General features: G+C 61.3%; 1 protein-coding gene across 2 annotated transcripts; it reads left to right on the top strand.

The window, feature by feature from the left end:
• The first annotated feature begins 302 nt into the window (after window positions 1-302).
• On the top strand, window positions 303-20,585 carry DBH (dopamine beta-hydroxylase). 2 transcript variants are annotated; one of them, XM_087869685.1, is made up of 12 exons: window positions 303-653; window positions 3,265-3,411; window positions 5,037-5,294; window positions 6,197-6,373; window positions 6,973-7,075; window positions 10,387-10,553; window positions 13,586-13,729; window positions 14,154-14,192; window positions 14,809-14,868; window positions 18,386-18,513; window positions 18,952-19,111; window positions 20,028-20,585. In XM_087869685.1, the coding sequence occupies exons 1-12, from the start codon at window positions 303-305 to the stop codon at window positions 20,157-20,159; spliced, it is 1,866 nt and encodes a 621-aa protein (XP_087725811.1). In that variant the 3' UTR covers window positions 20,160-20,585. The 2 variants fall into 2 exon arrangements, with proteins under 2 accessions (XP_087725811.1, XP_045627075.1); XM_045771119.2 differs by lacking the exon at window positions 303-653 and adding an exon at window positions 1,538-1,767.
• The last annotated feature ends 289 nt before the right edge of the window (window positions 20,586-20,874 follow it).

Here is a 20,874-nt window from a genome sequence, read left to right as displayed (position 1 = left end):
CTGCCTGGTGGTCAGCCCGGTGCCTGGCCGGAGGCATCTGGAAGGCCTTCTGGCTGCAGGGAGGGGCCCCTCTCCAGACAGCTCTTTAGAGAGGACAGGAGGGAAGCAAATCAGCCAGTCTGCTTCAATTCCCACTGATGATGCCCATGAGTCATTAGTGCCAATTAGGAGAGCGAGGGATGCAAAGGGTTTGCCCCGGGGCACAGGCTGGTGGGAGGGTCACTGGGACAATTGAATTCCCTACCAGACAAATGTGATTAGTGGTGCAGCCTGGGCCCACCCCCTGGAGGGCTGGGACATAAATGTCCCAGTGGGGCGGCCGAGCTCACCGAGCCATGCAGGTCCCCAGCCCCAGCATGCGCGAGGTGGCCTCCATGTATGGTACGGCGGTGGCTGTTTTCCTGGTCATCCTGGTGGCCGCGCTGCAGGGCTCGGCACCCCCCAAGAGTCCCTTCCCCTACCGAATACCCCTGGACCCCAAGAAGTCCCTAGAGCTCTCCTGGAACGTCAGCTACACGCAGGAGACCATCTACTTCCAGCTCCTGGTGCGGGAGTTCAAGGCCGGGGTCCTGTTTGGGATGTCGGACCGCGGGGAGCTGGAGAATGCTGACTTGGTTGTGCTCTGGACCGATGGGGTCAAGGACTATTTTGGGGTAAGTTGTTCCCCATCCCCGCGCTCCTGACCTTGTCCCTACCCAGCTCCCACCCGGCCTTCATCCTGCACTCACCCCCCTTAACCCAGCAAAGAAAGTTCTCCCGCCTCTCCATTCCTGTTTCCTCTGATCTTAGCCAAGTCTGTGTCCTAAGCTTGGGCGTCTCAGGGCTGCCCGTCTGAGGACTGAATGGGACACAGATGCCCTCCCTGGTCTTTGACTGCACACCCAAAACAGAACGCAGTGCACCCGATGAGTGCACACCAGGGACACACACGCCACATTAATGAAGGTGTTGGCCCGGCCCCACCCTCATGAGGGCAGACCCCATGTCCCCCTCCAGCGCCATCACCACCAGCGCACCCCTGCTGCACACCCAGCCCCCGTGGGTTTCACGGTTGCATGTGGCCAAACACCGCAGCAGGCGCACACCCATGCCCAGGACGCAGCACTCTCAGACCTTGCTTGCACAAGAGGGTGAAGCGAGCCTGTGCAGACACCTTCCCACCCCCACCCAGGTGTGCAACAAACCTACCGAGCTGACCTGAAACAGGGGGTGCTCTTGACTCCTTGTCTCCAAGATGCACCCCTCTTCTTGGAAAGTGTGGAGGAAGGAATTTCCCTCCAAACCAGAGACAGAGAGGCTCTGGGGCACTCCACCAGGCGAAGGGAGGTCAGGAGGGAGGGGCCGCCAGCTTCCTGGAGCCACCCCTCCGCCTTCTGCCCCAGACGGGCCTGGCCGCCAAGGCCGCCACCCACCTTCTCCACAAAAACAGACACCGGAGGGTTAAACTTTTTTTTTTTTTTAAGTCAGAAGGCACTTTATCTGTGAGCAGAGGGGCTTTTCTTACTTCACTTAAACAGGGGAGCCTGTAGGAGCTGAGCTAGGGGTCCGGACTTGTGCAGCCAGGTCCTGGCCCCGGGACTTGGTTTCTTCATCTGACCCGTGGAGACGGTAATCCCTCTCGACCTTTTTGGGTTGCTATGAGTTCTGGCGAGCTGACACCGGCTGATATTTCTGGAGCCCAGCAGTGCTCCCACCCAGCCCCCACCACAACTCAGCAGGTGCAGCCGGGGCTGAGAGAGTTGGAGCCAAATGCTTGGGGCCACCCAGGTAGGAAGGGGCGGAGGTGCCGGGTGGGGGCCCAGACCTGGCCGGTTGGGCTGCACTATGTCCCCCACACAAGGATGCTCCATGGCCCAGGGGGTCACAGCCATAAAAGACCCAGGGCAGCCCCGGCTCTGAGCCATCAGCCACTCCCAGAGGAACCAACCCCCCCCCCCGCCCCTGAATCAGGAGTGCTAGGTCCTCCTGGGGCAGCTTTTCCTGGCTGCCAAGAGAGCCGGTGACTTCGCCCTCCCGCACACTGCAAGATTAATTTGCACAACAAATTCCTGAGCAAACCAACGTCAGACTCGTTTTTCCTCCTTCCGTCATATGTTCAACAAATATACTCTAGATTTCCAGCTGAAGATCAAACTAGCTTTACGCCTCGGTTGAAAATTTTCCTGCACGTGAGTCGTGTCCCTTAGTGGGAGCTTCCTCGCGGTGCTTTGCTCTAGGGGAAACTCTGCAAAATCTCTTGCAAATTTCTTTTTTTCTCCAGGAAATGAAGAGAACATACTTTAGGGCTGGGTACGGGGTTAAAAAGAATCCTAAGGCCGAGGGCTTGTGGTGTTCCCCAATGGGAATAGAGTCCTGTTGGGGGGGCGCGATTCCTCCCTCCCTCTGAGCACCTTCTGCAGGGACTTCTTTCCCTGCACTGGCCTGAAGGGCTCTGGATGGCTAGGCCTGACACCCAGGTGCGCAGAAGCTGGGGGGGGGGAGGGGGGAAGGTGGGTGGTAGGAGAATGCCGGGGCCAGGCAGATCCACTCCCTACTAGTCCCGGCAAAATGCAGTGGGCCCACTTCCCCTGGGGCCTCAGTTTACTCTCTCCAGGCAGAGCTAGGGCTAGGCGAGGGGGAGGGGAGCAAGATGCTTGGGACACGGGTGTTTAAGGTGGAGCTCACTCTCAGGGGTGCATGAGGTCTGGGTGGGCACTGGGGAGAGAGAGCCACTTTAACCCCGCAGCTGGTTTCTTCCTTGCTTCCCCAATCCAGCCCAGTCTCCATGTGTCCCCTTTTTAAGGCTCCAAGAGCTGTCATGACCTCTCTCTGTGCAGAGCAAGGGGAGCGGTACTTGGCCAAGGCACCCATTCCCCATCACGGCACCTCCTTGGTGCCCAGAGGTCAGGGAACATACTTGGGGATGGCTTCTCTGGGCACACCATCCTGGTACTCTGAGGGGTCCAAGGCCTGAGTCCCCATCTCAGCTCTGCCTTTCACCTGGGGTCTCGAAGGTCTGTGGAGAGATGTCCCTGTCCCTAACAGCCCCCTCGAATCCTGGCTGGCATTTGAGAGCCCTGCTTCAAGGAGCAGAGGGAGCGAGTGGGATTAGAGCTTGACTCTACCATTTCAGGCAGACACAGAAACTGGGAGTGACCCCCCCACCCCACCCCACCCCAGGAGGACTCTCGGGACCCACAGGGCTGGGAGCCGCATTGTGGCAACCAGCCTTGAGCTGCGGCCGTCCTGCTTGGCTTTGGTCAGGGTCAGAAGTTGTCTCTGCAGGATGCCTGGAGTGACGAGCGGGGACAGATCCACCTGGACCCCCAGCAGGATTACCAGCTGCTGCAGGCGCGGAGGACCCCGGAAGGCCTGTGCCTGCTCTTCAAGAGGCCCTTTGGCACCTGTGACCCCAAGGATTACTTCATTGAGGTGGGTGATGGCCCCATGTGCTCAGGAGAGTGCAGAGCACCCCACAACCTAGGCCAGCGCCCCTGGGCCTGTTACGCACAGAAGCAAAGACCAGGGAGGGATCTCAAAGGTGCTGGGTGAGGACAAGGGACCAGCTCTGCCATCAGCCTCTGGTCCCCTCAAGAAGTACTCCTAGGTGACATGCGGCCGAGGTGTTTCTAGATGCAGGTCCTGCCCTGCAGTCTCTCAAACTGGGACCACAATGATCTCGCTCCCAACTTTCTTTCCTTCTGGTCCATCGTCTTCAGGTGGAATTCTGGAAAGAGCCCAGGAGACCTGGTTTCGCAAACTGCCCTGTTGCCAACAGGCTGCGAGGCTTGGGACAGGTCCCCTCCTCCTCCAGACCTCCTTGGTTGACCTGTCTGTAAAGTGCGGGAGAGAGTAGGGGGCCTGCAAGGCCCTAGCGGCTCTGTCGAGTTTAAAACCACCGTGGATCCAAAAAACCGTGGTCTTCTCTCGCTGCTCCAACACACCCATTAGGGAAAACCCGCCCGGCTTGGCCCTGAAGACAAAATTCTTTTAGTTTTCCAGCGCACTTTGACCTCGGTCACCGTGTGCAATCTTTCCAGTCTGGCAGCGACGGGCTGTCTGTGGGCCAGACAAGGAGATTGAGGCCAGACAGGGGAAGGACTGGCTCGGGGCCCCCATGGCATGGTGGGGGCAGAGCTGGACCCGCAGCGGCCTTCCAGCAGGCCGTGGAGTCCTCACACCCATGACCCGCCTTCCCCACGGACGGGGTAAGGATAGGCAGAGGACCCTCTCCAAGGACAGTGCATGGGGTGCAGCTGCGGCCCCCGTGCACTCTACTCAGAGCCTTGGGGCTGCATGTGGGGGGGCCCCCTGCCTGAGGCTCCCGATAGGCCCTTTGGTTAGAGCAGTCACGGGGCCCCCAGGATTCTGTGGCCATAAACTCGGAGAGCAAAGAGGCTGCCCACCACGAAGACACACATGCACACGTCCGTTGGTGCCCAGAAAACCCCGAAAGGCATCTTCAGGACCACATCCTACGCGCAAATACAGGCTTACATTCCTGGCAGCGCAGCGGGGGAAAGCCAAACCCAGACTCTCACCCCTCTGGGTCTGTCTGTGACCTCTAGCACAGTGCCGACTAGAACTTTCCATGTCTGCGTTGTCCAGCACCAACGGGACAGCACTGCTCTCCAAGCTCGGGGTGACTATTCAGAAGCCCCGGTTTGGTGTTTTTCCCTTCACGGAGTCACTGACTCCTCATGCCGAGCTGTTCACTGGACCAGAGGAGATGACCCACACCTGGTCCCCAGTGACCCTGGGGGCGGTGGAGGGGACAGATCTCTGCGGACGGCCAGCCGGTCTGGCTCACAGTGTGGCAAGGCAGTGGCTAGCAGAAACGATGCTTTGTGAATGTGGTTGGATGGCATTTGCAAAGAAAACATGTGCTTGATGCCGGGGCAAGCTGTGGGCTGGGGGGTGAGTAGCCGGGATGTGGGGAGCCTCAGAGATCCAGACAAGAGCCGGGCATGTCAGCAGCCGGGTGAGGTGGCAGGGACCTGGCCGCGCCCGGTCACGGGAGCCCAGCTCTGGCGGGGGTCTGTGTGTCTCGACTGCAGGACGGCACCGTCCACCTGGTGTATGGGTTCTTGGAGGAGCCTTTCCGGTCGCTGGAGGCCATCAACACGTCGGGGCTGCAGACCGGACTCCAGAGGGTGCAACTGCTGAAACCCGACATCTCTGTCCCGGCTTTGCCCCTGGACGTGCGCACCATGGAGATCCGTGCCCAGGACGCCCTGATCCCTGACAAGGAGACCACGTACTGGTGTCATGTCACCGAGCTTCCGGCCGGCTTCTCCCGGCACCACATCGTCATGGTACGGGGCGGGGGTGGGGGGAGGCGGGTCCCAGGGTCTCGTCCCTTCTCTGCTTCCCCCTGAGGCCTCAGAGGCCGCTGGAGAGACGTCCCTGTCCTGGAAAGCTGTCCGTGGTGCCGCTTGCCCCAGGGGTCCCCTCATCGCCTGCACCCGAGGTGCGGTCTGAACTGCCTGCCCCCATCACCCTACTCACCCCCACCCGCCCAGGGCACCTGTACCCCCACTGCCCAGAGGGGACCAAAGGACACTGATGTTTTGATTTCTGCATCTTTCCCTGGGACTAGAAGGGCCGTCTGTCCGTCTATCAGGTCGCATCACCTTCTACGAAAAGGCAGCTCAACCCACAACTCAATTGCTCTAAACACCCACCCGGAAATAGGATGTGAGGGCAACAGCTGTTGGACGCCCCTGTTGTCCTGGCCCTGGGGGACAGGGAGGTGCGGGACTCACTCTGTCTCCACAGCAGTGCCCTCAGTAGAGAAAGTGCAGCCCAGAGAGGTTGTGTGAGTGCCCAAAGTCACACAGGGGTGGCCGGCCTGATCTCCTGGACTCAGCCTTAGCCTCAGGGCAGCCTCTATGTCCTTGCCCGGCCATGGCCACGCTCACACGAGGACAGTCGCCTTCCTGTCCCCACCTTATTGGGAAATGGCTACTGGGGTCCTCATGCCCCTTGCCCGGGAGCTCTTTGTGCGCTTCTGGCAGATTCTGCCGGGTTTTGGGTTGGTGGTTCCCCCTCCAAAGCCCCGGGCTCCAGAAGCGCCCCGGGAAATCGCTTCCCTTAACCCTTCCATTTCATAGATGGGCAAGCAGAGGCCCGTGGCGGGGCGAGGGGGAGCCGCTGGCCGGAGGGCGGTCTGGCAGGCGTCCGCGGCCCCAGGCTCAGTACCCTCCCGCTCCCCTAGTATGAGCCTATCATCACCAAGGGCAACGAGGCCCTGGTCCACCACATGGAGGTCTTCCAGTGCGCCCCCCAGATCGAGAGCGTCCCCCCATTCAGTGGGCCCTGCGACTCCAAGATGAAGCCTGACCGTCTCAAGTACTGCCGCCACGTGCTGGCCGCCTGGGCCCTGGGTGCCAAGGTGCGTGCCCTGCGCGTCCCCTGGGTGCTCGCAAGGCCACCAGAGAGGACCCGCCCCACATCACCCCCGCCCCCAACGTTGTTTCTTCCACCCCTCTTGGGCCGTGAAGGTTTTTTTCCAGTCTTTGTGGCTTTTCTATAAAAATGCAAAGTTTGAGCGTAGGTACTTGTGAGTATTGACCTTGCTTCCCTGCTGAACTTGGGGCTTTGTGCCCGGGTGGTCCTGGCGTGCGGGTGGCGGGGCCAGGCGCTGTGGTCTCCACAGGCTGCGTCCGCGGGGTTTCCATCAGTGGCTCCCATCAAGGCAGAGGAGGGCGAGGCAGGGCCGTGCACAGGGCCTGGGAGGTAGGCTCGCCCCCGGGACGCCAGCTCCCCCTACTCCCTGACCTCGAGTTGAATAGGGATATCCGGGTGGACTGGTAGTGAGCTGCCCGTCAGTGGGAGAGCATCGTTCTAATCCGGCGGCCCCGTCAACAGACCCCCACCATAGCTCAGGCCCCAACAGCTGGGTGGGTTTGTCCCGACCCCCAGCTGGGAGGAACCCCTTGTGAGACACCAGTGCTCCTGTGTCTGATTTCCTCCCCCACCCATCCCCTGCAGGCCTTTTACTACCCCGAGGAAGTAGGCCTTGCCTTTGGGGGCCCCGGGTCCTCCAGGTTTCTCCGTCTAGAAGTTCACTACCACAACCCGGAGAATATCCAAGGTAGGGAGTTCTAAGCATGTGTTTCTACCCCTGCGTCTGTCCTCGCTTCCGAGTCCTCGGGCTCGGACATGCCCAGTCTGGAAGGTGATTGGGGTGTCGGCTCAGCACTGGACCCCCCGTCCCCAAGGTGCAGCCCTCTTACCACCCACGGAGGCAGGCATCCCTCTGACGCCTTTCCTTCTGTTCCTCTCCTGAGACTGTAGTGGGCTCCCTGGGGCAGGGCCCCGTCCGGCTGGCTCATCATTGCACCCCCCACAGTGGGGGCTCAGCACCCCCATCTTTCTCGTGAGCACCCATCGCCAGGTACCACCCTCTGGAAAAGGCAGATGTTGCTTGCTTGCCCATCTGCAGATGCGGAAATTAAGGCCCAGGGCTGAAGGGACCCCCACCGGAGCCGTGAAGTGAGTACATGGGGCGAGGAGGTCTGGGTCTAGGCCGGCCGTGACCTCAGGTGCACAGCCGTCTGGAGGCTGCACTGCGCTTGAACCGGCAGGGCTGGTCAGACTCCAAAGCCGTAAGAACCTTAGACACTGGTTTGGTCAGAGCCCACGTGGCCCACCCTCCTCTCCACACCCCTTCCTTGCTCTGTGGTGGGGTCAACAGGTTCAAGGTCAGTGAGGAGAGGTCCCAGGTCTGAGCGCTGTCCCCTGTTTCTCTGGAAATCCCACTTCTCTGAGGCTGCTCACACCAGTAGCTCCCTCTGGTCCCCACCCGCCCCTCCCCAACGGGGCTACCGCTAGCACCCAGCATGGCGTCTCTGCCCTCCCCACAACAGGCTGGGCTGCAACAGGGCACCTGGCAGGACGGCAGGCGCAGGCCACCCAGAGCCAGTGTGGCCCCTGACCAGAACCCACCCTCCGACGGCCTGACCCCTAGGAGGCAGTGCCCCCGGGATTGTCTTCAGGCCAGGGGAAGAGCCCTGGCTCACCTGGGGGCATTTCTGGCTCTGTGCTCCCCTACCCCACCCCCCGGCTTCTCAAAACTCCCAGCAGAGCAAACGCACGCTTGCATCTAAGCACGCGTCTGGGTCGGGGTGGCAAACAGGCCTTGCTTGTGGGCTCCTCTAACGGACCCTCCACGGCGGCAAGGGGCTCCCTGTTGGAGAGGCGTCTGAGGCTGTCCGGGGCCAGCGCGGCAGTGCTGTCAGTGAGATCTGCCCTGTGGAACGCTAGCTGCTGGATCACCCTGTGCCTGCAGGTGGACATGAGAGTCGACCTTTAGGATGGTGAGGCCAGTTGTTACGGGGTCAGAAACTGAGACGTTTCTGTCTGCAGCCCGAGCTCCTTCCACCACATGCGGCCACACAGCCCTCTCCCTCTCCCTTTAAAAGGACGCTTATTTTCATTTGTGGAAGTGAAGAGCAGAAACAGCCTGAGACATGAGAGCGGGAGCTTCAGCCTGGGCCCCAGCCAGTCCTTCTCCAGCCGCGTGACCCTAGCGGGGACGCCCCCTCCCGCCCCCCGCAGCCTCCCTGAGGCTGGGAGCTCTCCCACTCTCAGCTCCGGGCTGCATGTGGGTACCGGGCTGTGCTCCGCCAACGGCTGCCAGCGATCTTCCTCTTGGCGGCATAACTAATATTTTCTGCCACCGTTGGAATTATCTACAACGTGCACAGAGAAGGGCATAAGTCAGCCGGGGCTTTAGCACGATATGAGATTTATTGCTCATTTAAAACCTGAAAGCGAATGGATTTTTGAAAACTCCTTAAGCATCAGGGAGGTCTGTCTCTTCCTGATTATCTGGTTATATTTATGGATCCTTTGCCAAATATAAGGACGCTCTGTCACTTCACCAATCTGGAGATGGGCCCCATGGCTATAAATACCAAAGTGCCACAATTATTTCATTATTTAATCCCCATCTGAATTTTAACCAATTGCATCTCCTTTTTATTATTATCCTCTGATGTAACCAGCCCAGAGATACAGAGGCTGAGTTTGGACATTGCGGGGGGGGGGGGGGCGGGAGTAGGGAAGGGGGAGGCAGAGGCAAGAGGGGGCGTTCTTGGCTCCACCTCGGGGCGCATGAGCACGGAGACCGCCAGGCTGCTGGCAACGCCCTGGGCTCAGATCCCAGCTCTGCCACCTTCCAGACCTGCGATCTTGGGCAGAGCCTTCAGTTCAGGCTGGGAGACTCAGTTTCCTCATCTGTAAATTGGGGAGGATGATTCTTCAGTTACATGGGCTCCCCTGCCCTGTCCCAGCTCTCCCGTACATTCTGAGAGGTTGGGCTCGTGGACCAGGCCAGGGCTCTGCCCCGAAGTACTCACGGACTCGGCTGACCAATTCCAGGCAGGGGTAGAGCAGGGGCTACTGGAGGCCACGTGGTTGTGTGGCCGTGCCTGTGGCTGCCGGCATCCGTGACTCTGACCACTAGCTTCATGCGAGCGCCAGGAGGCCTGCCCAGGGAGCTTCATGGACTCTCCAATTAGCAAACCGCAAGAAGAACCCCAGGTGTGGCTGGACAGTGATGGGCAGAAGCACAGCTTTCTCCTTTGGAAGAGGCTCTCAACTTTGAGCCCAGAGAGGCCCAGAGAGGGGCAGTGACTTGTCTGAGAGCGCACAGCACACTGCTGTTGACCAAGTGGAGTCTGGGACCGTGACAAGTCCGGGGGTGAAACAGCTGATGCCGGCCCAGCTCCAGGGCTCCAGGTTCCTGCTCGATGTCCTGTGAGGTCCTCAGATGCGTGCCCTGGGTGTACCTTGATCACGCAGGCGGTAATCAAAGGAGCAAAGTGGGAGGCTGCAAGAAGAATGCACGTTAGGTGCCTCTTGTCGACTTCAGCACCCAGACGCGTGCGGACCCACTTTGGCCAGGGCACCGAGACTCCTCCGTGAGACGGGGCGGCCACTGTTTCCCTGCCCTCCTGTTTGCACAGACGCACCCACAGGTCATCCTGCAGGCAGATTCCTGTTCAGATTCCTTTGCACATGGGGAGGAACGTGGAGCCTTTGCAAAGCCATCTGAGGAACAGCCTGCTTCCCAGATATCCCAGATAACCTGCAGGCAGCTGGGTCCCACTGACTGCAGGCGCCGGGTTTTAGTTACTTGCCTTTATCACCACTTTCCCAAGCATCCACTTAGTTTTCATAGAAACAATGGCTCTTTCTTTGCACGTGGGTGTTGCACGAGCGTGTGAATGCCTGGCATAAACAGGTGTGGGAGCAGAAGCAGCTGGTTTCTGGTGCAGGTGTGGGGTGCCGGCGTGGCTGAGGTGGGGGGCTGGGGGTCTGCAGGAACCAGAGCATGGGGGTGATCCACGAGCCGCAGCTGAGAGCACCTGCGCTCACCTCCGCCCCGCTTCCTCCCAGGCCGGAACGACTCCTCGGGCATCCGCCTGTACTACACGGCCACGCTCCGGCGTTACGACGCGGGGATCATGGAGCTGGGGCTGGTGTACACGCCCGTGATGGCCATCCCCCCGCGGGAGACGGCCTTCGTCCTTACCGGCTACTGCACGGACAAGTGCACCAACCTGGTGAGTGGGGCCAGGCCGGCACCTGCCGCTCCCTCGCCCCGGCTCCCCGGCGAGGTCCTGGGGGGGGTGGTGAGCAAGGAAGGGCGGCTTCGTGGCTTTGGTTCCCCCACCCTGCAGCTTTGCCGCAGCCCTCCCCCGACCCGTGTGTGCAGAGGAGACTTTCTGTGGGCCTCCCTCTCCAGGGACAGCCTGGCTCCCACCTGGTCTACACCACGTGCCAGCCAGCGCTTCCCCGCGCTGCATTTGAAACTCTGCTTTCATTCTGTGAGTAAAATAGATGTGCATTCCCCGCTCACAGTGCAGGCACTGCAGGGACAGCGAGAGCCCCCCACAGCGGCAGCACCCGCTCCCCTCCCCCCAGACAGCCAGACTATAAATTGCTACATGTCCTTATATGTGATGTCTGAGAGCAAGTGAGCCGAACGGGAAACCTTTGTCCCATAACTTGCCTTTTGGTGGCTACATGCCCTTGCCCAGCATGGCTTCACAGTGGACCTCCCCAGGGCTGGACTGCCAAGGCCAGGGGCACTGTTCTCAGGGCTATGGGAGGGTAGGTTGGGGCGCAGACCCCGGAGCAAACGGTGGGGATCTAGCTTCCCAGGGAGCGGCAGAGACTCCCCGGGTTCTGCGCCCTCGGTGCTCCCCTGCCTCGCCCAGCCCCGTCTGTGTGGACCTGCCCCCTGGTTGCCAGCGTGCAGACCTCTGCCAACTTCTCATCCATAGCAAGAGTCTACGGGGAAGTCCTGGTATGCCAGGAAAGCGTTTTATCAGGTAGATTCCAGAAATTGCCGCTACAGAGGACGTGAGCTTCAGTTTGAATTAATTTCACAAAATGGCCTCCAGAAAGCGCGCCGGATACTTGTTCCCACGCACGGCACCAGCGGGTGCCCCGTTCCCCACACCTGCCCACCCCCCACGTTACCACTATTCTAAATATTCCCTTTTACTCTCATTCAGTTTGAATTTCCCTGACTAGATTGCTGAGTTGAGGATCTTTTCATCCGTCTCTTGGTGGATGCTCTTTTCTGGGAATAATCTGTTTATAACCTTCGTCCGGTGTTCCTAGTGGGTCTTTCCTTGTCTTGCTATTGGCTTCTGGGTCCTTTTTATGTTATGTCTGTGACTGTGCCGACACTTTCTCCCACACCGTACCTTGCTTTCCACAGACAGGCAGGGCTCGCTGGGGCCCTAGTCCCAGCAGGTGCAGAGCGCAGAGCTGAGTGTGGCTCTGTCCGACCTCTAGAGCTCTGCCCGCCGGAGCAGGCCCCAGCGATGTGGTATAGAGTGGATATGCCTCTCCACTGAGTTGATTCTCCAAGTGGACTTGTGCTCCCCGTGGGCTCCCCGAGCTTGCAGGCTTCCCACCATTAGGCGAGCAGACTGTCCTCGAGCGGAAGAGAGACGGAGCTATTAGCCGTGCAGGAGAGGGGCTCTTCCGTATGAGACCCGCATCAGGCATTCTTTCCCATGTCCCCAGAACTCCCCTCAGTGACCTCAGTGACGCCTCCTGCCACGTGGCGAGGGCCTGGAGCTGGGGGTGACCTACTCAGGGTGCACCAGGGACAGGGGCCCCAGGATGCTGTGAGCCCTGCCCTGGAGAGCGCCTTTAGGCAGTCTGGGCATACAGACCTGCCTTCTCTTGCCAGTCCCCACATACTTTACTGCAAGGAAAGGCAAAGAGCCCACCTACTCTTCTTTCCCTTCAAACAAGACGTTCTTCTTGAAAATTGCATCATGTGGACTACTCGTTGAAGGGACTCCGCGGAGTCTGTCCTTGCCTCTCCTTTAGCAGATCGCCGAGGGGCATAAATTCAGCAGTGGAAAGACTGGTGAGGTCGAGATACCCTTGTCAAAATGGACAAGCCAAGAAAAAGGATAGCGTTTGGGACCACAGGCCGCAGGCCGGCACATCTCTGGGCGCTCGTCAGACCCTGGCGTCTCTGGGCAAGCGGCCAGCCTCTGGGGCCGGGGGAGCAAAACCCAGGGCCCTGCAAACCAGCAGAGGCTCCCAGGCCCCACTCCCAACTGTCACAGGTGTGCCCGTACGGTTCCCCTGGCCTCGAATCATTGCAAGGGGGCCCAAAGTCTTCCTAATGCCCAGGGCAGGACGGTAGCGGTGGGGGGCACGAGAGAGGTCAGAAGAGAAACCAGCCCACATGCAGAAAGCGTGGCCGTCTGGGCCGCTAGGTGACAGAGCCACGGCTGCAGGAGCTCTCTGAGCTGCCAACAGTGTGGACGGCACCTAGCGGAGCTCAGTGCTGTGCGGTCAGGGAGATGACAGGTGGTGAAGAAGCCGCTTCAAGTGTGTAATCCACTTAGGCAATATTCTGTCTCAACAAAGTGCCCCTGAAGTCTGGGAAAGCAGCCTTTCTCGGGAAAATCCCCTTTAGGCCTTAATGGTGAAGCAAGGCGTCTCGATGGGGTGGCCGTCCCGGCTCTTCCATGTGCCAGCCAACCACTTCCGTGGTCAGTGCCACGGCTGTAAGACAGGGGAAGGTCCCCCGGGGGCTGTGCTGGTGACACGAGGTTGTGCCGCAGGGCAGCCGAAGGGTCTGCTGGTGTCGGTGCACGGTGGGCGCTGGACGGGACAGCCTCGGCCCAGACCTGAGCCTGCGGAGCAAGGAGGTCACACCGTGCTCGCCTTGGTGGCCTCCTGCCGGTGGCGGGCTCCCCTTAAAGTCCGTTGAGTGAATGGAGAGTGGACTGAGCAGCCCTCAGGGGCTCCAGAGAGAAGGAAGCAGGCTGTCACCCCTCCCCCCAAGCCTCTGGGGGCTCCTGGCAGGGCTGCTGCTTTGGGAGACGGGGGCGGGGACAATGGCTTCGCTTTGCGGACAACTCTTGCCCTACTGAGTTTCCAGAAGCGGCCTTAGCCGTCCAGGGAGAAAGATGAAGCCGGGCAACACAGGTGTTCTGGGGAAGCAAACTGGGCGTCCTGTCCTGTGGCCTGTGGTCGGTGCCAGCAGCTAGCGGGAGGGCCAGAGCCAGGGTCCCCCACGTGCCAGGCCCTGACCCTGCCGTCCCCTGCCCTGCAGACCCTGCCTCCCTCAGGGATCCACATCTTCGCCTCTCAGCTCCACACACACCTGACCGGGAGAAAGGTGGTCACCGTGCTGGCCCGGGATGGCCGAGAGAAGGAGATTGTGAACCGGGATGACCACTACAGCCCTCACTTCCAGGTAGGGGCTGCTCGCGCCTCGGGGCCTGCTCAGGGCCTGGCTGGGGGCCTGTGGCACCTTCTCTCTCCCGCGGCAGTAGGAACACCCCTGTAGTGGGTTCCCTCTCCTGGGCCAGGCCCCGACACCCGAGAGCACACAGCGGCCAGCCCTTCCCTTTCGGGGATTTGATCCAGGGGAGGGGCTCTGATGGTAGAATCTGGCATGTGGCTGATTGTAGAATTTAGGGGACCCAGGGAGCCCGATGATGAAGTCTGTCCTGGGTAACCACCTTCTTGTTGTAATCTCTTCCTGGCCGGAGGCCGCACTTAGCCAGTCCTGGCCTCCCCCAGAGGGGCTGGGAGCACAGCCCCAAAGACCAGGGGAGGACGGGGGGCTGGGAGCTGGGTCTGCAGCTGTCTGAAGTCCCCCCCCCCCGCCCACCCAGGAGATCCGCATGTTGAAGAAGATCGTGTCAGTGCAACGGGTGAGTGCCCAGTCCGGGGTGGAGAGGCCGGGAGGGCTGGGAGAGCCCCCCAGAGGAGAGACAGAAGGGGGGCGTTGGCAGAGCTGTGTGAAGGTCTTCCAGAACCACGTCCATGCAGGGCAGGGGCTGAGGCCATCCCGCGGAGAAGCTCACCGGGACGTCACAGGCCTCAGAGGGGACCGGAGCAGGCGGCACCCAGGGTGACCTGCATCCTCCCGCCTGATCAGCACCGGCCACAAACCCTGAGAGCTTCAGGGAGAGACAAGGGCATGGGTGTCTCTGATGGGGCCGCTGATCACGCAGAAGGGGAACCCCGGGCCAGGCAGGGGCGTGCCCAAGTTCGCCCGTGGACTGTGACACGGCCAAGCAGTCTGCACTACTCTGACCCGTGTACTCAGGAGCCACGGAGGCCAGCAGGGAGTCAGTCCCCGGGGACACCCCGATTTTGACCCTCACGTATGGGGGCCCAGAGGCCGCCATGGCGTTCCTCAGTAACGGGTTGATAACCACGTGCTGTGGCACGTGCAGTAGCTTGGTCACACGTGGGACAGGCCCGGTGCACCTGTCACCCCAAATGGGCAGGCGCGGGTGAGCATCTGCTGGCTTGGTTCTCCAGGGGGATGTGCTCATCACTTCCTGCACCTATGACACGGGGGACAAGAAGCTGGCCACTGTGGTGAGTCACCCTGACTTCTCCCCGCCATTTGCCCACAGATGTGCGCGGCCTGGGCTGGAGGCCAGGGGTCCCACTCGGGGCTTCCTGTGCTTTCACGAGGACGGGTCTTAGGTCCTCACCCACAGCGTCAGTTATCCGAGGGCAGGGGTGACTTCCCTCATTCATTCAGGGAAACGGGGGTTCTCAGGGTGTGGTTCCCGGGCGAGCCGCGGCAGCTTCCCCCCGCGAACTTGGTAGAGACACAAACTCACAGGCTCCACTCCAGACCTTGAGTCAGGATGTGGGCGGCGACATGTGGCATCTGCGGTTGCAGCTCCCCACGTGACGCTGATGCCCGCTGGAGCGGGAGAGCCGCTGCCGTAAGCATATCCGCGCCTGCGTGCGGACGCCGGGGAGGGGGCGCGTGCTCGGTCCCTGTCTTTGTGGAGCTCCATCAGCCAGGGGGACAGGCCACACTGGGGGCAGGCGACAAGCAGAGTTAGAGTGAACACTAAGGAGCAGCACAGCGCCCCAGGGGCACGGGCCAGGAGGGAAGGGGGTCAGAAGGGGGCGGGCAGAGAGGAGGCTGCAGGAAGGCCCCGAGGACCCAGAACATCCTCGGACCTTCGGTACCAAGCCTGCAGACCGTGGACGGCAAGAGTAAGCACGCTGCGGGAACACCCACCCTCGCCCCACTCCCTCTGGAGCTTCTGGCAAAGACCAGAGCGTGCAGGTTTGCGGCTGACTGCTTGGCAGGGGTGTGGCAGGGATGCATTTGGGCTGCGCTGTAGGTAGCCCGGGAGGAGGGGCTATCCGGGAGACACTGTGTCCCCGAGGCCAGCCGTGTGGGCAGGTGGCGGCACGCTGTCAGCCGGCCGGCTCGCTCTGGAGAGTGATTCCTCGTGGTCAGCGGGCACCAACCCCGGCTGTCCGGGCAAACTGACCGCCTGCTAACAGAGGCTTGCGAATCACCTCATTCATCACTGAGACCCCCGGTTATCCTGTGACCCATGAGGCTCCCGGAGGAACAGACCTGGGGCTACAGCCCCCGGGACCCTGGTTGGCCACACGGCCCCCCGTTTTTGGCTCTCCTTCGGTGGCCTTTCCAATCGCTGTGTCGAGCTGTAATCCACATACCAAACAACTGGCCCATTTCCGTGACTCTTTAGTCTGTGCCCTGGTGTGTGCGACCATCCGCAGAGTCAAGTTCACAACGGGCCATCCTTCCAAAGAAACCGCCCCCCCTTCGCCGCCGCCCCCAGCCCCTGGCAAGCGCCGTCCCGCCCTCTGTCTCTGTGGGTTTGCCCGTCCTGGACCTTCAGATACACGGAGTCCTGGAATCTGTGCTGTCTCGTGACGGGCGTCTTGCACTCAGCATCACGTCGTCAGGGTTCCCCGGGTTGTTACGAGTACTTCCCGCCTTTCCACGGCCCGGCGACATGCCAGTGTCTGGATGGACCACGGTCGTGGATCCGTTCTCCAGTGATGAACATTTGAGTTGTTTCAACTCAGGCTTCAAGGTGGGAGTCTCTGCATTTTCACCAGTGACAGAGGAGGCTCAGAGAGGGAAGACACTTACCGGAGATCACACAGCCAAAAACGGGAGGATCGGGGATTTCACACAGGGCCGTGGGCCTGCAAGGCTCCTGCCACGTGGTTCCTCCCTCCCTCTGGATCTGGGGGGACAACTACTCTACGTCCATGGGCATAAACTCGGGGAGCAGGAGAGCTTGCAGGTGCACAGACCTGGCCTAAACCTTGCACCCCTTTGTTCTATCTTGAGAGGGGCTCAGTCCACAGAACAGCTGCTGGCGTGGAGTTCTTCCTCCACACAGCAGCGCTTAGTCTAGAGGCTGTCCAAGCTCAGGGACCCCCGAAGCCTCGCCAGGACCCTGTGAGGCAGGTGCCCCCAGGAAACTGAGGTGGAACCCCCAAGGGCCCTCTGCTCACAGGGAGCAGGGCTGGTCCAGGCACCAAGCCCACAGTGGCCACCCCTGCATAGAGAGCTCTGAGCTCTCGTGCCACGAGCAAGGCCCCCAGCGTCTCCCCATTCTGCAGGTGAGCCCACTGAGGCTGAGGGTAGGAGGGGGGATTTGCCAGAACAGTGAAGGGGACCCCCAGGCCCATCCCCGCCCAGCGCTGCTCCTATGAGGGCCCTGCTCCCTGCCCCGCCTGCCTCCTCGAGGGGAACTGGAACCCCGCCCCGGGATGTTCAGGCCAGGTGAGCACCCCGATGTCTCAGACGCTGGGTTCTTCAGGCCACAGCCCCAGCTGCCCGGCTCCCTTCTCACAGGGACACCTGTGTCACTGCTGGGACCGAGGAAGGGGACGGCGGGGCGGCTTCCAACGGACAGACTGAGCTTCCCACAGTGGGACAACCTTCGCACCCAAGAGACAGGGGCCTCTGCAGGGTGCTTTCCATGCCAAGGTGGAGACAAAGGGACGGCTTCCGCGAGCAGAGCCCTCCCACGGTCAGGACTCTACCCTGGGATCTGCAGCTCAGAGCTCGGCCCCAGAGTTGGAGGAGGGAGGCAAACCTCCCCATCTGAGGCCAGGCCGGGCCGGGTGGTAAACTGTGCGGGGGGGGCCCCGGCGCCCTGGGAAACCGGAGGACGATACAGGCGGCTTCACCCAGCAGGGGCCACGCAGGAGCTGTGGAAATTTCCCGGCTAGACGGGCCATCCTCGAGCAGCGTCTACACTGGGATGGGGGCCGAGGCGAGCCCTCAGCCAGGCTCTTCGCCACCTTCTTTTCTGCTGCCAAGGAGCGGGTGCTGCTCTTCCCTCTGACACCCCCACCAGCCAGCCAAATGCCTAGACCCCCGCCCATGTTCACAAGGAGCTGGGAGCCCAGGACGCGGAACTGGGGGGCCGGGAGGCACCCACCCTGCCCTGCTGGGGTCCGGGCTGGCTGTTCTCCTGTGGCTTCTGCCACGGGCAGCATGCCCCTCCGCCCTCCACCCCCGCCCCCACTCCTCCCGGTTGCCCGTGCTCTGCTCCTGCCGGCTCTAGGCTCCAGGCACAGGGACCTGCCCCCTCCCACAAGACAAAGCCGCAGGGTCTCCCTGGGAGGCTGCTGTGTGGGCCTCTAGCCACCGTCCCCCCTCCCGGAGCCCCTCCTCCCCTCAGAGCCAAGTTCTAGAAATTCCTGGCGGACAGCGCCAGGTCCGCGGTGTGAAGTGAGGTCTTCCTTGCCGTCCTGGGCTCCAGGCTCTCACAGGGTGCCGAGGGGACCCCTCCTAGGCCAAGGTGGGGAGGCTGTGTCCACTCAGGCCCTTACCTTCCGTGGGACTCAGTTTTTGTATCCATAAAATGGGCGTACTCGTCCCCCTCTCCACTCGCCCTGCTGTAGTTCTCTTCCTCACACATGTTGCCACCTGAGACGTAGCTGCTGGCTGACTTGCTCGTGGTCTGTCTTTCCCGTTGAGGGAGACAGAATTCCACGAAGGCAGGACTCTGCTCACTTCCGACCCTAGCTGGCACGTGCGGTGCGCACGCGTGCAGCGCGGGTCCTGACACGCACCCTCCCCCTCCCGCAGGGGGGCTACGGGATCAACGAGGAGATGTGCGTCAACTACGTACACTACTACCCCCAGACACAGCTGGAACTGTGCAAGAGCACCATGGAGCCCGGCTTCCTGCAGATGTACTTCCACACGGTGAACAGGTGACAGGTCCCCGCAGTGTCCCCGGGCGTGGCGGAGGAATCCCCACGCAGGAGCTGTTCGTGCCTGGGGGAAAGTGAGGCATCCGGGCTAGAGGCTGGGGGCAGGAGGAGCATACATGTGGCAGCTGTGCCTCCACTTCCCTCCGAGGGCCTCTGGTAGGCCTCTCTAATCCATCCCCAAACTCTCTTCCTGCTGAGCTTGGACTTGGCCTGAGAAGCCCCCTCGGCCCAAGCCCGGCCCAAGCCTGGGGCAGCCGGTCCCAGCCCATTCAAGGTGACCCAGCCCATTCAAGGTGACCCGAGAGAGGAAGCTTACTAGCCTTCGGTCACAGGCACAGAGGCGGAGCCCAGACAGTGTTTTGGAGGCAGCAGGGCTGGGGAGGAGGTGTCATCCCACTGGCCCCGCCCCAGCCTGGGCTGTGTCTCCTCCCTCACCAGGTTCAGTGGGGAGGAAGTCTGCACCTGCCCTCAGGTGTCTGTCCCTGAGCGGTTTGCTTCGGTTCCCTGGAACTCCTTCAATCGAGACATGCTCAAGGCCCTGTACGGCTTCGCCCCCATCTCCATGCACTGCAACAAGTCCTCAGCGGTCAGCTTCGAGGTATGCAAGCCCTGAGGGGGCCTACCCCCCTGCACCCCACGGGCCCCCGCCGAGGACCCCAGCGTGGAGTGACAGGGCTCCACTCCAAGGGGCTGGCAAGAAGCGCTCACTCAAAACAGCTGGAGAAATCAGGTGGTGGAAGGCAGGCCCAGATGGACAGACGGCCTGCAGAGGGAAGGACTGATAGCACCGCCCGGCAGGGCAGCTGCCCTCTCCTGGGCGACATCACATCATGGGACTAATGGGACTAATCTCGGTGGTGTGAGCAGGGCGCCAGCAACTCCCCCGGAGCCTAAAAATAAAGTACAGGGGGAGGGGCAGGTGAGAAGCCAAACAGTCTGAAGCTGGCTTGTCTGCTTATCTGGGACCCGTGGGGATCCAACGGCATCCCATTTATTCCCGAGCCAGCGAGCACGAGAGAGCTGCTGGTGGAGGCCGGGCTGGTGCTGAGCAGGGTAGGGAAGGGGCTGTAAGGCTGCAGGTCTGGGAGGCAGATTTCCTGCAGGCCTCTGGGAGCCGGAGTAATTGCCGAATCAAACATGCCCAGCGCCAAGCACAGGGCTAAGGCTAGCTCGTGAGAAAGACGTGGCGTGGGCACCTGATGTGGTTGAAAATGTGGCATTTGGTGCAGTCTTGTTGGAGAGGAGGGTCTGCAAACTCAGCCTGCACTCAGGGGCTGTGACTGCTTCATCTGGGCGGTGGTTGAAGTGAGGGACAGGCAGGGAGTAGGGCGGCCCGGGGGGGCTCCAGGTCAGGACCCCCAAGTAGCAACCAGAGGGGAGGAGGGTGAGTTCAGTTTGGGACAAGGTGAATTTGAGGGCAAGAACCCAAGAGTTCATAGGGGAAAGTGGCCGGGAAGGCAATGCCCTGTCTCACCCTTCCAGCCTCAGTTTACCACCTGGTCCTTTCTTTGCAGGGTGAATGGAATTGGCAGCCCCTGCCCAAGATCATCTCCAAGCTAGAAGAGCCCACCCCTCGGTGTCCAGCCAGCCGGGGTCAGAGCCCCGCCAACCCCACTGTGGTCAGCATTGGTGGGAGCAAAAGTTGAGCGGGGGGCTGTCTCTCACTCCCCCCTCTGTGCTGTGGCTGTGGGCTCACACCAGCTCTGTGCACCCCCATTCTGTGAAGACCCCTCCTGGAACAGCTCTGCATGCCCAGAATGAATGGGCTGGGCCGAGCCCCTGCCTGAGACCATGGTCCATTCTAGCCTTCGCCCCTCAAGGACCCCTTGCGTGACCGAGAGGGTCCCGTGAGAGTTCCCTGTCGACCTACCCGGGACCGGGGAGACCCACACCTTCCCCACACCCCCCTTGGTGGTGCGCCAAGTCTGGTGCGCCGTCCCACCCCCCACCCCTGAAAGCCCTGACTGTTGCACTGGGACAGGAGCCACGCCTGGCTGGGGGCAGACCCCCCAACCCGGCCCCCGCATCCCCAGCCCTGTCGATGGCGATCTGTGTCGGTGTGCTGTGGATACACGTGCTACTTAAACATTTCCCTGCAGAGTGGCTCGTTTGTCACAGTGGGCGTCTTCCCTGCCACGGGGGCAGGGCCGCCATTTAGCTAGTTAGGGATTTGCCTGGGGAGACGGCTCCCTTGCAGGGTAAATAGATATTTTCGCCCACCTAAAGGGAAACGCTAACAACTCTCGCCACCACCGAAAGATGAGTCGGCAAAGACCCAGACGGGGATCTGGGTGCCAGCTCCTTGGGGGAAGTGGAATCATCGGCCCTGGGGTTGCTTTCCTTGGCGGTGGGGGGACAAGC

This window comes from Ursus americanus, chromosome 18, assembly GCF_024610735.1.
Source record: "Ursus americanus isolate L20-20 chromosome 18, mUrsAme1.1.p, whole genome shotgun sequence".
NCBI classification, from domain to species: Eukaryota; Metazoa; Chordata; class Mammalia; order Carnivora; family Ursidae; genus Ursus; species Ursus americanus.
This window is presented reverse-complemented; position numbering and strand designations above follow the sequence as displayed.